At 59.6% G+C, this 13,203-nt stretch overlaps 1 protein-coding gene across 1 annotated transcript in view; it reads right to left on the reverse strand.

The window, feature by feature from the left end:
• Positions 1-292: 292 nt before the first annotated feature.
• Positions 293-13,203, reverse strand: part of ITPKB (inositol-trisphosphate 3-kinase B) — a 96,619-nt gene continuing 83,708 nt past the window's right edge. The window contains exons 5-8 of the mRNA XM_061187356.1: positions 8,957-9,161; positions 6,759-6,860; positions 4,977-5,048; positions 293-3,575 (exon numbers count right to left, since the gene is read on the reverse strand). Of these exons, the coding sequence (XP_061043339.1) occupies positions 3,360-3,575; positions 4,977-5,048; positions 6,759-6,860; positions 8,957-9,161 (595 nt within the window). The 3' untranslated portion in view covers positions 293-3,359. The remainder of the gene's footprint in view (positions 3,576-4,976; positions 5,049-6,758; positions 6,861-8,956; positions 9,162-13,203) is intronic.

Raw genomic sequence — 13,203 nt, forward strand, 5'->3', positions numbered from 1 at the left:
GCTCCATGAGCAAAAGCTGCTGGCAGCTCCGCCAGCCCGGGGGGGTGGAGTGGGGAGCGCTTTGTTGCTTCATCCCTGAGCTGCTATGTAAAAGTTTTCATGGAGAGAGCAGAAAAGAGCAGTTTTGAAGGGTGTTTAAAATCCTTTGCAGATTAAAATATTACCCAATCTGACCCCCATCCCTGGGGGTTGTCATAGCCCCACTGGATCCTCCAGCTTCCAAAGACCCCCTCACCCCCAGACACTCCTGGAGGGCTTGGGGTGAGAAGGACCACACGCAGACAGCACCCAGCACCGTGGTCTCCAGGGCCTTTATTCAGGAAGGTACAGAGCATCTGCAGTCTTTTTGACAGGCACCATGCGGGGGTTTGTAACAGCTCAGTTTTCTCCAAAGGTGTGGCGGGGAGAGGGGTGCAGAAGGAAGGAGGACGCTCAGGGGAGTTCTCTCCTCCAGAAAAAGGCACTGGCAGGGGGTGAGCACCCTGCTTCTTCCCAAGCAACGGCCTGGGTTATATACACGTGGGGGTTGACCAGACGCAGAGAAACTCAAAGCTAAATACAGCGAAGCGTGGAAAGAGTCCATGGCGGAGGGTGGCGGGGTAGGGTGGGAGGATGGCCAGGGCTGCATCCGGCTCTTTCCATTGGGTGGGAAAGGAAGTTCAGAAGGAAGGCAAAGCTTTAAAGGAGAAACAGAATCCAGCCTCTCAGACTTAGTGTTTTGTGCAATTAAAAAAACCCAACAAAATAAATATAACTTAAAAACTTCTTACATGACACTAAAGGCACATCTGGGACAAGCAGTTGAGATACCTCCCTCCACTGCTGAGCAGTGTTGAACCCCAAGAGCCCCGGGGCCCCACGGGGACAGGGCGGAAAGGGCGCCCACTCACCTGTGCGCAGGTGTGCACACCTCGTCCCACCCTCCTGGCACCTGCACGGCTGGGACCCAAGGAGTCCCTGCCTGGACCAGGCTGGCTGGGGAAGGTTTTCAGACCGCCTGGGCAGGGGTTCTGGGAAATCACATTCCAGGATCCATCTATCCCGCTCTCGGTTAAGGGAGTGGGGGACAGAGGGGAGAATGGGTTGAGAGAGAGAGTAGGTGTGCAGGAGAACTAGCATGGGAAATACAAAATCCCCAAACCCCTAATAGCATAACCCTAGAAAGATGCCACTTTCTACCATTCACATATATACTGTAACTCAAAGCAAAGGATCGCCAGTAAGAGGCCCGATGGGCCTCCTTTAATGAACAAGTCACTTGCATGTTAGCACATTGTTTGCAAACAACTGGTGCCTGCTTAAAGTGCTTGGAAAGTTTGTCCTCTTAAACTGGTTAAGCTGGTCCCCTGTAGTTTTTGTTCATAGCATTAATTTGCTTTAGCAGACTTTTTTCATAGATAGAATGAGGGTAACTTGGCCAGCCCATAGTTGTAGAACTTTTACATCTGAATTAATGATGTCCCTTCCCCGCAGACAGGAGCAGCCCAGACCCCCGGGGTCCCTTCTGACCCAGCTGACTACAGCTCCCAAGACCCCGGGCTGACTTTGGTGCTTCTGCCTTCTAGGGTCATGTGGTGTCACAAGGTCTCTCGTGCTCAGCCAGGAGGGGGTGTGACCTTTAGCAAGGCAGCCCACACAGGAGCTCACTGCTGTTTTGAACAAGAGCCAGGAAGTTCAAAAGTGATTTCCATTTTTAAACTCTGTACTTATGCATCCTCATGTGTCCCACCCTCTGCCCCCACCAACCGTCACTCACCCAGCATGAAAAGGGAAACGAACGTGTCACGTGGGCAAGTTGACAGTTCCCCCAGAGACCCTGCGGTGACAGGGGGCAGCCCAGGAAGGCTTCCCTCTGGATTGGTCCTCCAGGCACACACCCCTGGGGACACATCATCTCCAAGTGTCCCTGGAGCAGCTCCCTGCAGAGCAATGGGTCCAACCTCCAACAGCAAAGGTGAACACCTGGGGCCCAGCTCCAAATGGCCAAAGAGCTGGACTTTTGTTCTTTACAACTCACGCAAATTTACATTCTTCTCAATAATGTAGACCTACTTGCTTTACAAATAAAATAAGGCTTACAGTTGGTTCCTTGTGAATCTTCAAGCAACCTAGAGACCCCAGGAAGAGATGCCTGGCACCCTCCACATACTCTGGAAGCTGCTCACACCGTATCTGGGAAGCGGGTCTAAGCCCTTCAGGCTGTTAAGACTTATTTCGGGGGTGGGGGAGGGGGGGAATGATGGCAGTAAGCCAGCCTCCTGCCTCCTCCCTGCTTAGCACTGGCCTGGAGCTCTGCTCCATAACTGCTGGGGACCCTGGGCCTCATGAACATCCTGGGTGTGCAACAGGTGGACCACCTGGCACCAGGAAGTTGGGAGGTGAGGGAACAGGAGAGGAATGTCCTTGGCAGGTTCTGTCTTTTTTCCCCTGGGGCTGCCTGGGCCCTGGTCCACTGCCATCCAGCCCTGAGGACCCTGTCACAGCAAGGTGGGGAGTGGGAGGTACAAGTGGCTCTGGGGGTTGGGTGGCATCCCTGGAAGCTCAGGTTTGCAGAATGTCCCTCTGAATTCACGGGCGAAAATCACAGTCGGGAGAACACAGCTCCTGCCTGCTCCCTCCTGGGAAGGCCAATGTCAGAGAGCACAGTCAAGCTGGATCTGGACTTCTGGCTCCTGGGTCTGTCCCAATGCCGGAGGGTTTCAATACCGGATGGGTGGGGTCTCTGCTTTAGCAGCCCTACAAAGGCCACCACGGCATCTCTCGGAGTCCCTAGGCTGCTAAGCAGAGGGTACTTTATTCATGGCCAACATTCTGTTCCCAGTGGTTTTGTGCCCCAAATACCAGAAAGCCTGGCACCAGGCACCTATTTTTACAGCACCAGCCCATTCCCAGGCTGAGAGGATGGGGCAGGAACCGGCTGTGCCGAACAGTGGCGCCAATGGCACTGGCCACCAGGGGGCAGCAGGTCCTCACAGGTAACCTGCCCAGAGGCTTGGGGTTGGGGGCTCTTTTGTTAGGGTCCCCTCTGGAGCCAGGAACCCCACGGCTACCTGAACCTCCCTCCAGATCTAAACCCTACTGACCTCCCTGCAGGCGGCCAAGCCTGGGTTTGGGCATTTCTCTGCTAGTAGGAGATCCTATTGAGAAAGCAAAATGGAAGCCCCGGCTCCAAACCCTTCAATCAGGCAGTAACTAGAAAATCTCATCTCATCTCGTCTACAAAGTGTCTTGTAGTGCCATTCGGGAGGGTCAGTTCTAGGGCTTGCACCCAGGTGGAAGTGAAGGAAAAATTCAGAAGGAGAAGGGAAGCAAGGGGGAGGAGAGGCCAGGGTGGCGACGAGGTGGGGCGGAGGGTGGCCTCAGGAGAGGGGGGCGCCCGGGCACATTTCCGTCAGGATGTCTATGAGGTTGTTCAGACCCGACAGGTAGCCGTCCTCCCGGTTCCCTTCCTGCCACGGGATGTCGTGCTGCAGGGTCTGGCCCTCGGGCAGGGGCGTGGTTTTCCCAAAGTCGATCATCCACACCTTGGCCTGTTCCTTCTTGTCGTGGATGAAGAGGAGGGAGCTGCCGATGACCTGGAGGGGAGCAGGGAGGTGAGGCGGGGAAGGGCTGGGGCCCCGCCCTGCCCTCCAGACAGCAAGCCGGCACCTTAGGGGGGCTTGGAAAAGCCTGAGACCTCGGTGAAGTGAAGTGAGCTTTGCTCAGCCGATGGGCTCTGTCCCCCATTCTCACCTGAGCAGCAGAGCCTGCCCGAGTGGCCACGCCATGGATGGAGGACATGGGACCCAGAACAATGACCGCCCACACCGCCAGGGAGGACTGTCCAGGAGGGCAGACCCCGTCCCCATCCCCCAGTCCCAACCTGCACACTTTCCTCTATTTCTAGACCACAGCTAACCCATCCCTCGGCACCACTGAGTCCTCCCCAACTCCCCAAGGGGGAGGTGCCAAGGAGATGCCACACGCCTGCCTGCGGGAAGACCGGAAAGGACCCTGTCCCAAGGCACTCACAGCCCCCGGGGAGGGTGGGCCGTCAGGCCCAGGTCACCCCCCAGCCCGGGAGCACACCTGATGCAAGTCCTGGGCAGACAGGGCTTCTGAGGCTGGTCTTTGCTCACGGTCTCTGCCAGGGACAGTGGGCACCAAGACCCCTCCCTGCTGTGGGCCAGGTCAGGGCACCTGCGCGGGGTAAGGCGCTTTCCCAAATATGAACACACCCTCCAACCCCCTGGGTCACCTGTGTGAGGCCCGAAGGAGACATGGGGGTGTGGGGAGGCGCTGAAGTGTCATTCTAGCTCCCAGGGCCCCAGCCAGGGCAGGGAAGACCCCCTGGACATGCTGAGCCCAGAGAAGGGGGCATTCTCTTCCCAGATGGAAAAAAGCAGAAGCCCCAGCTAATTTGGCCTCGGTCTAGACCTGAAGTTTCCAAGTGAAACTCCAGAAAGAGTATAGTAAAACAGTTTTTCAGGAAATAACAGCAAAGTGCTGGAGAAGGGAGGGCAAAGCTGTGAGACGAAGCCTGGGGCTGCCAAGTAGGCAGCCGCGGGTCCTTCCGTCCACGCAGGAGGTCATGCGCGGCTCTTCGGCCTCAGGGCCTTTCAGCCTTGGCCCCAGGCTGTCCTCCAGAGAAAGCAGGCCAACTGGAGGAAGCTCTGCAGGCTGCACAAAGCTGAGAAGACAGAGAGACCCCAGGAGAAGCCAAGGACCCAGGGACACTGGGCTTCAGTGAGGACAAAGGGAGAAGAGGGCATTTCCAGAATGGCCGGACCCAGTGCAGCTACACAGGGCAGAGCCAGGCCGAGCCGGCCCTCCGTACGCCCCACTCCTTCCTTATGGGCGGCCCGTCTAGGAACAAGCAGGTCTGCTAGCATGGGGGTCAGGCCCACAGCTCAGGCGGGCGTGCCCAGGGGTCGTGGCCAACCACACGGAACACGGAACACGGCTCTCTGTCCCCGAGGACAAAGCCCAACACCTACCTCATGGCACTTGAAGAAGGGAGAGACTTCCAGGGTGGTCCGAATGTCCTTCAGCCGGTCCCGGTAGGCGATCTGGGAACAGAAAGATGACCAGATTTTTAAACACGTGGGTGTGGGAGGTGGATTTTAGGTGCTATTTGGCCCATTAGTCTCTGAGCGTCAGCATGAGAGGGCCTTACACCCTGATTATTCCCACCTCCTCATCTAGAAATGAAGAAACTGAGGCCCAAAGAAGGTGGAGCAGCTGGGGCCCTGGTCCCACGCTCCCTCCACTGCTTTGTGACAGGAGGCGCTGTTGGGGACGGGGGAGAGGGGGACAGTTCCCGAACAGCCGGGAGGCCTCCAGGAGCCCCTCGCACGAGGGTTAAGTCTATTCTGGAACGCCAGCAGTGTGGAGGCAGCACCCAGAGAGCCCGGTTGCCATGGTGCTTGTCTTCCTGATACAAACTTCAGTGCCCTGAACTCTTGAAAAGGACAGAATAAGAGAGCCAGAGCCACAAATATCTCTGCCAGTGGCCTCTCCACAGAGCTGTGCTGGCCCTGGGGGTGCCCACCCTCCCCAGGGGCCGCGAGGGAAGCATGTCGCACACAGGCACATAGGGTCCCTTGACGCCCATTTGAAGCAGCGCCAGCCTGGGGCTCAGGACCAGGAATAATCCCTCTCGTCCGGGTGCAGGCAGCACGCGTTCTGTGGTAAACTCCGCTGAGGAGCTGGAATCCTCCCCGGCCGCTGACCCGGAGTCCAGAGGCTCCAGCTATGGAAGAGTTGGGGTGCCTGCCCCGTGACTGAAGCCTCGGCTCTTACCATGGGCCAAGCGAAGTCTCCCAGCTGGAAAAGGGGGGTAGGGAAACTCCCCAGTTCCAGCCGGTGCTGAGTCTCCTTGGAGAAAGGCTGTCTGGGTCCAGCCCTCCCCACTCAGCATCCCGGGAGCCTGTGCCAGGGGAAGGTGCCTCTCACAGGGGCTCCAGAGCTCAGGTCCCTGGTGTACCCAGGTCTCTGACTGTCACAGGGCGCCCTGTCCTTGGGGTGTGGGGACTCAACACACCCTACCTCAGCTGATCCCAGCGCTCAGAGCATCCGTCCAGCAGCCTGCCTGCGGCGAATGAAGTCACTTTGTCGTGAACTTCTGCCACCCACACCTCCAGGCTCAGAGAGCCCATCAGTTCTGGCTGGGGAGGGTGACGCGGCACCTCGCCCCGCAATGCCCGCACACCTCCCTCACTCAGTCTCAGCCTGGTGGAGGCCCAGCCAGGCCTAGAAGCGCAGGGATCAGCAGGCTGCCGGCCCACCTGGGTGTGAGCTCCAGCTCCCCCTTTCCTAGCTGTGTGCCCTTGACCTCTCAGTCTCCTCATCTGTAAAATGGGGACAAGGATGCCAACCCGCTGCAGAGGGCTGCTACGAGGGTTTGGTGAGCACTTGGCACAATACTTGGCCTGCAGCGGGTGCTAGAGGAATACAGCATCGGGGGTGCTAGAGGAATACAGCATCGGGGGTGCTAGAGGAATACAGCATCGGAAAGGGTTGCTCTGAAGGGGATGGAGACGTTTTTTGGGAGCTGAGTTGCTGGCTAAGGGAAAGAGTGAGTGCATGTTCACCCGCTGGACGGGCTGACAACCACACCACCTCCCTCTTCACCTTCCAAGCAGAAGTTTGGGGCCAGGGTTTTCTGTGTGGGAACCTCGGCTCCGTCTCGGGCTAGGCAAGAACCTCCAGAGGGGGCGCAGCTACCCCTGCCCGGAGACCACACGGCCCGACCCCTTCGCCGGGGGCACCCGACTCACCAGGATGTTCCGGTTTCCTTTAGTGAATTCTCTGAAGGCCTCGATCACCTGCTCCCTCGTTTTGGTCTTCTTGAAGTCCCGGTTCACAGAGCCGTCTTCCTTCTGAGAAGGAGAATGATCCAGTGCCTCAGAGCCATGAGCCCCAGGCTGGCCCCCAGACAGCCAGGTGCCCACATGGGGCACAAGGAGGCAGGCGCTGCGTGGTCAATGCGACCGCATGGCACGGGGGAGCCTGTCCTGCGCCCTGGCTGAGGAGAACAAAGGGAGTGGCACCAGCGTCCCAGGCAGAGTAAACGGCATTAGGAAGGCCCGGAGGCACGAGGGGCGCTTGGACCAAGACTGGAGCAGCGAGGCTGCGGGGCCCGCCCGTCCATCCTGAGGGTCCTGAGTGTGAGCGGCAGGGGCTGAGGGAGGTGCACGGGCCTCTGCTTCCACGAGGGGCCGGGTCCCTGGAACCGGGGTGCCTGAAAGTCCCTGCTGCCCAGGGACACCCTCCCTCACCACAGGAGAGAGGCGCTCCTCGCCCCAAGTTCAGCTCGATCCCCTTTGTAATGGAAGGTCTCTTACTTAGGTCCCCTGAAAGCGAAGACATAACACAGCCCATCCTGCTCCCTGCCCCACCCAGCGCACGGGTGCCCATTTCCTGAACCCAGTACTACGTCTATTCCAGGCTGTTCAGGCAGCACATGGGGCTTAGCATCTCTACGAGGAAAGCTGTTCTTTAAGATCAAAGGGTGAGAAAGGCTGGCTCCACTAGGCCCCCAGACGTGCGTCTGTGCACCACCAGGGTGGAGCCGAGCACTGTCGCTGCCTCTGCAAGAACAGGCAGGACCCTGGGCAGAGGGAGAGAGCCGAGGGCTGGGCCTTCCCCACAGGGGTCTCTGCAGGGCCTTTCCTGGACCAGGGACGGGGGAGGCAGGGGCGTGCTGGTGAAGGCAGCTGGCTTCTTTGGGAGCTGGTGGCCCTCAGCCTGAGAAGATGGGCTGTTGGCCGTTCCTGCAGCTGGACAGTGGACAGAGACCAGGAGATCCAGCGAGAGACGGAGAGAGAGGTCAAGGGAAAAGCAGACTGTTTCAGCTAGATACAGAAAGGAACGGAGCATTAAGAGGAAGAGGACGAGCGTATAATTTACTCTCACACTGGCTCAAAAAAAACAGCAAAAGCCCATTTCAGAAGACAGGGGCGGGGCAAATGCCTTTCTCAGCCTGGAGATCGTAAAGCAGCTGTCACAGGGGAAGGTGAAAACTTTGCCCCACTCGAAACCATCAGCAGCGAGGCAGTGCCCCGCAGAAACTTCCAGCCAATGCCATCGGCAAGGAGGCTGTCCTGGCTTCTCTTCACTCGTGAGTCAGGGCTCCCCGCTGCCCTACTCTGACTCGAGGGCTGGCCAACGTGGGCCAAGAATGGGCAGAGAACAGAAACCCGAGTATGCTCAGACTGCCCTCTGCTTGAGAGGGACGGCTGTCCGAGATCGAGGGGCCACGTCTCACAGCCCTGCTCCTTGGGGTGAAGCGTGTGTCTGAGCCGGCTCTCAAATCTAACAGCAAAGGAGGCGTGTAGGAGCCTGGGTCTAGGGAGAGCATTCTCAGGCCCTTCTTGGGAGAGTGAAGAGGAAAGAAAAGAGAATGAGGTGGCCCAGACGTTGGGGGTGGCCTCGGTGCAGCCTCCCCAGAGGGGCTTGGTGAGCGTAGGAGCAGCGCCTAGTCCTGCCCCCCAGGCAGATGGCTCGGATGTCAAAGGCAGCCTGCACGCTCCCTCCTTTGGCTGCATCTCACTGCCAGTCCTGATTTTCGGGCCCTGGGCAGGATGAGCCGGCTCCCGGCACTGGCATCCAGCGAGCTGCCTCCTGGGTGGGTTCTCAGTGCTGGGCATGGTCTGGGCTAAATGTAGGGTCCTCGGCACAGGGCTCAACGCTGGGCGGGGCTAGAAGCCACCCCTGCTCCAAGGCCCCAGCCCCCTACATGGCCATCGCACCCAGACCCAGACCAAGGAGTAAGCCCACTTCCCCCAATGTCCGTCCCTGGGGCTGGCTGCCCATGCCCTGGGCCCATATGGGGAGGAATCTTACAGCCTCCGTAGGGTCTTGAGAGCAGCCAGGACCGCTGGGTGAATGCTGTTGGAGCCCAAGGACCCAGACCCTTCCCCACCCAGGAGCGGGGCGGCTCAGGCAGCCTCAGGCCACCGCTGGCTGTCCTCACCTTGATGCCCTCGATCCTGAACCCGAGCGTGGCTGTGGAGCTGATGGTCTCCCTCCACTGCATGTACCGCGGCTTGGTCACAGCCCGCTGGTCTTTCTCCTCCTCAGTAGGGGCCTCTGGGTCCACCTCAATCATCTTCTGGTACATGTCCTTCCGGAGGCTGGGCTTCTTCCGGGCCTTGGTGAGCTCCTCCTCCAGGTAGGTCCTGGGAGGGAGGGGAAGCCACATGAGGGCCGCTGGCCGGAGCGCGGCCCACTGGTGCCCTGCCCGAGGGCTGCAGTCAGCTTAGCCAAGTCAGCCTCATCCCGGACAGGCACACATTTGGTTGGGCTGGGCCTGGCTCTTGACCGAGCACGGGCCAGCCTTGCCTAGTGGGAGCAGCTTCGTTCCAAGGGCACTGGGAAGGCCCGACAAAGCCCAAGGAGCTCTTCCTTCTAGGGCACCTCACGGGACAAGCAGAGGAGGGAGGAGAAGGGGCAGCTTGGCGGCTCGTCCTGCTGGGGTGACGGTGGGGAAGGGGGCGGAGGGCAGGTCCGCTCAGGGTCCAGCTGTCCCCCCCCTTGGCTGCCTTCCACGAAGCGAGGGCTTCGTAGGCCAGCACCTGTGTGAGTCGGGGAGCGCATTTTGTCCACCCCACCCATCTCCCTGCTGCTCCGGCAGCCTAAGGGCTCTCTCCGAAGAGGGAACACCTTCAGGCCAGAAGACGGCCTCTGAAGTGGCCCCAGTGCTGGAGAGAGAAGCCCATGATGGGAGGGAAAGCCTCGGGGCTCTTTTTCTACCGCAGAGACGGGCTGGGCTCTCCCTGCCCCTCGGACCCCAGGGCTCAAGACAACGTCGCCAAGTAAACTGTTCACCGCCCTGCCCTCCGCACGGGCTGCGAGGGGACTGCAGGCCGAACTGGCAGGGGTCCCCTAGAAACTGGCAGAGGTAACAGGAGTGGGGACAGTACAGGATCTGGGCAGCCCGAGACCGGCTTCCTAGCCCCAGGCCGCCTCCCTGGTCCCCTTCGCCAACGGGGTGAGTCACCCCGGCTGCACATCACAGACGCCCACCCTCCTCCCTGCTCCTATTTTAAACTCCCCTTCTCCCCCACAGTGGGCTCAGCTGCTGCCTGTGACCCTTCCTGAAACAGGAGTCCGCAACGTCAGTTGAGTAGAGGGAAGTCTTCTCCCTGGGCCTGTGTGCGTGGGCGTTGCCCACACAGCGGCCTGTGACAGCAGGCCCAGCCTCCACTCTCCGTCTGTCCCCGGGGCCTTGCTCTACCGCTTCCCACCATACCTCCAACCTGCCGGTTTGGGACCCAGAACAGACTGGTCAAATCCTTTAAAAGATAAGTTTCCAGAACCACTGTACCAACTCTTTCAAGAAAAAAGCAAATCCTTGGTGGTGAACTTGGGTCTGGTCATTTAGGACCTTCCAGCGGGTGATGCAGACCATAAGGAGGTTCTGTCCTTGGTTGTGCCCTGGCGCACACACACACACACACACACACGCATGCACGTACACGTGCGTGTACAAACACTACTGCGTGCAGAGCCAGGTCAGTGCTGATGAGCGCTACAGGGCAGAGCTGCGAGGCAGGCTGCTTTTGCATGGACTTGTGTCATGCTGGCCCATGTGTGTATTTGTGTGCGTGCTGTGTGGCGGGCAAGGGTTTGCCGTCCCCAATGCTCCTGAGTGCACTGCAGGGGTCTGCGGGTGGGTGGGTGGTACACTTCTGCAAAGACTTCTCAGTAGCTCCTTAAGCAGGAAGCAGGCCTCACTGTCAAATCCCTTTCCACAAGGGGCTTGCTCCAGAAAGGGCCTGTGCAGCGCAGTCTGGGCAGAGTTGCTCACCCTCTGGGAGAGGAAAGGGGCCGGGCAGAGATGCCCACAGGGGTCACGAGCCTGGTGGTGGGGTTAGGGGTCCACCGGGAGGTGAGCTGCAAAGCCTCCCCAACCCTGGTGTCCCGACACTGGCCCAGCCCACTTCGCCCACCCCAGCAGGAAGGTCACATGTCCATGAAGCCTGCTGGGTGAAGCCACAAGACTAAGTAAAGGCAGTGTTCCTCTCAGGAAGGCAGCCAGCCCATGGGGAGCCAACAGGTGATACAACAAAGCCACCCACTTCCCACCACGCTCTCTCCAACCTGCTTCCCACCAGGGCACAGGTGCTACAGACAGCTCTGGTCTCCAGCTGCCAGCCCTGGTCCAGAGGTCAGGAAGACACTCCTGATTCTCCACGGCAGGCTACATGACACACAAGAGATACGGGGTCAAATCTAAGAAAACGCCCTAGAGCAATGTGAGCTTATGTCCATGTGGAACTGGGGTCCCAAGACACCCCTCGTTAGGACACCACAGGTGGCTGCATCACCTTTTCCTCAGGCCTCACCATGGCTGGGTCTGCTGACCAGCCAGCCCTTCCACCACTGTGACAAGTCTCAACCTCTCATGCCCCGGACTCAGGGTTTGTGGTGGCCCTGGGCTGCGGCCTCCTCCCTCTGGCAAGCACAGAATCCTTGGCGAGTGCCAAGCTGCAGTCCAGGCTCGACTGGTAGTCAGAGGCCTGGTGCAGAGGCGGGCTGTGTGGCTGCCTGCCTGCGTGGCCCTGGGGAGTCCCTTAGCCTCTGGTGTCAAAGGTCCTCCTGCTCAGACTGGATGGTGGCCCATCTGCCAGGGCGGCTGTAAGGAGCACCCAGCGCTCAGAGTACAGAAGGGCCTCCACCCCGTCCTCAGGACCCGTGAGACAGGGAAGGGGGTGCTGGGGTGGGACTCGTTCTGGGGAGACCTACCTCCTCCCCTCCATCCGGGATCCTCACACACCTCCTCCCTCAGCCTCCAGGCGGCCCCGCCCAGGACTGGGTTAAACACGTCCCAGCCTTGCTGGTCACTCTGGGTCTCTCCTGAGAGCCCTGGGTGCAGTGGGACAGAAGCTCCAGGCAGCAGGGGGATGGGGCAGCCTTGGTAAGAGAGGGGGCTCCTGTCCCCAGCAGCCTCCAGGGAACAGACAGGCACCCTGGCAGCCTTTTAGGACGGACTGGCCACACTTTCTTCCCACAGGGTGTACTTTTTTTGGCCCCGGTCTGAGTGAATACCGATCAGAATATTTATGTGTCTCCCCTTGAGAGGGCACATCCTGGTGCATCACGGGAAGGCCTTCCAGGGACAGAAATAAGACTCTGGGGAGAACAGTGGCTGAGTGGTGGCTGGAGGGACATTCTGTCTTCTCCCTGTGGGCTGGAGATGGTGAGACCCCTGGATGGAGGGAGGGAGAGGCTGGGGACAGTGCAAAGAGTGGGGTCTATACTTCCCCACCCCTTCGTCCCTGCCCTCGGGGCAAAGCCAAGGGAACACAGCGGGTCAGGCTGCAGGGTCAGGGTCTGATTTTATAACACAATTCCCAGGAGGAATGAGGCAGGAAGGAAAACTGACTGGCTTGGCCTGCTTCTTTCCTGCGGGCACACACACACACACACACACACACACACACACCCCTTTCTCAAACTCCTCTTATAAGAAATAAAACTGCTTAAACCATCCAAAGCAAACGCAGGCTCCAGCTGTGAGCTCTGCGTCTCGGAGCCTGGTCTCCCCGGAGAGCGGCGGGCCGGATGGAGGAGGCCCGCGTCTGGCCGTCCCGTCTGGGCACCTGCAGTCGGCGGCTCTCTGAGGCTTCAGAGGACTTCACCACCCGCTGACCCGCTGGGGAGGAGCTACTCCATGACTCCTGACACGGAATGGTCAGAGTTTGAGAGGAGATGAGAAAACCCTGCTGCCAAAGCAGGGCCCAGAGCTCAGGCGCCCCGGGCTCGCGTCCTCCTGGCTCTGCCCTCCACCCTGTCTTCTCCAGCCCGCTCCTCCCGCCTCCTTCCCTCCCGGGTCTTCTCTGGGAGGAGCCTGGTGGGGGGGACACCCATTTCCACACACATGCCCACATACCCATCTGGCCCTGTGCCCTGGACCACGCAGCCACTGGGCTGGGGTCACCGCCAGCCCCAGTCCAGAATGCGGCAAGCTGGTGACTGTTGTCAGGGCCTCTCACACTCCTCCCTCCTCCATTGCACCCTTATGACAGGCGCAAGTCTCTTTTGGCAAATCACCACAATCTGCTAACCGGCTCCCTCTTTGGCTTGGGGTTGGGGTGCAGGGCGGGGAGGGTGGGATGAGAACAGCCTCTACTCCAGTCTCCCCCTCGCAGCCCACATTAACGGGAAGCCGCCCCCTGCTCCCCCCAGCAATCCCACCTGACCAGATGGGCAGTTCTC

The sequence above is a fragment of the Eubalaena glacialis genome, chromosome 3 (genome assembly GCF_028564815.1).
Source record: "Eubalaena glacialis isolate mEubGla1 chromosome 3, mEubGla1.1.hap2.+ XY, whole genome shotgun sequence".
Taxonomy (NCBI): Eukaryota; Metazoa; Chordata; class Mammalia; order Artiodactyla; family Balaenidae; genus Eubalaena; species Eubalaena glacialis.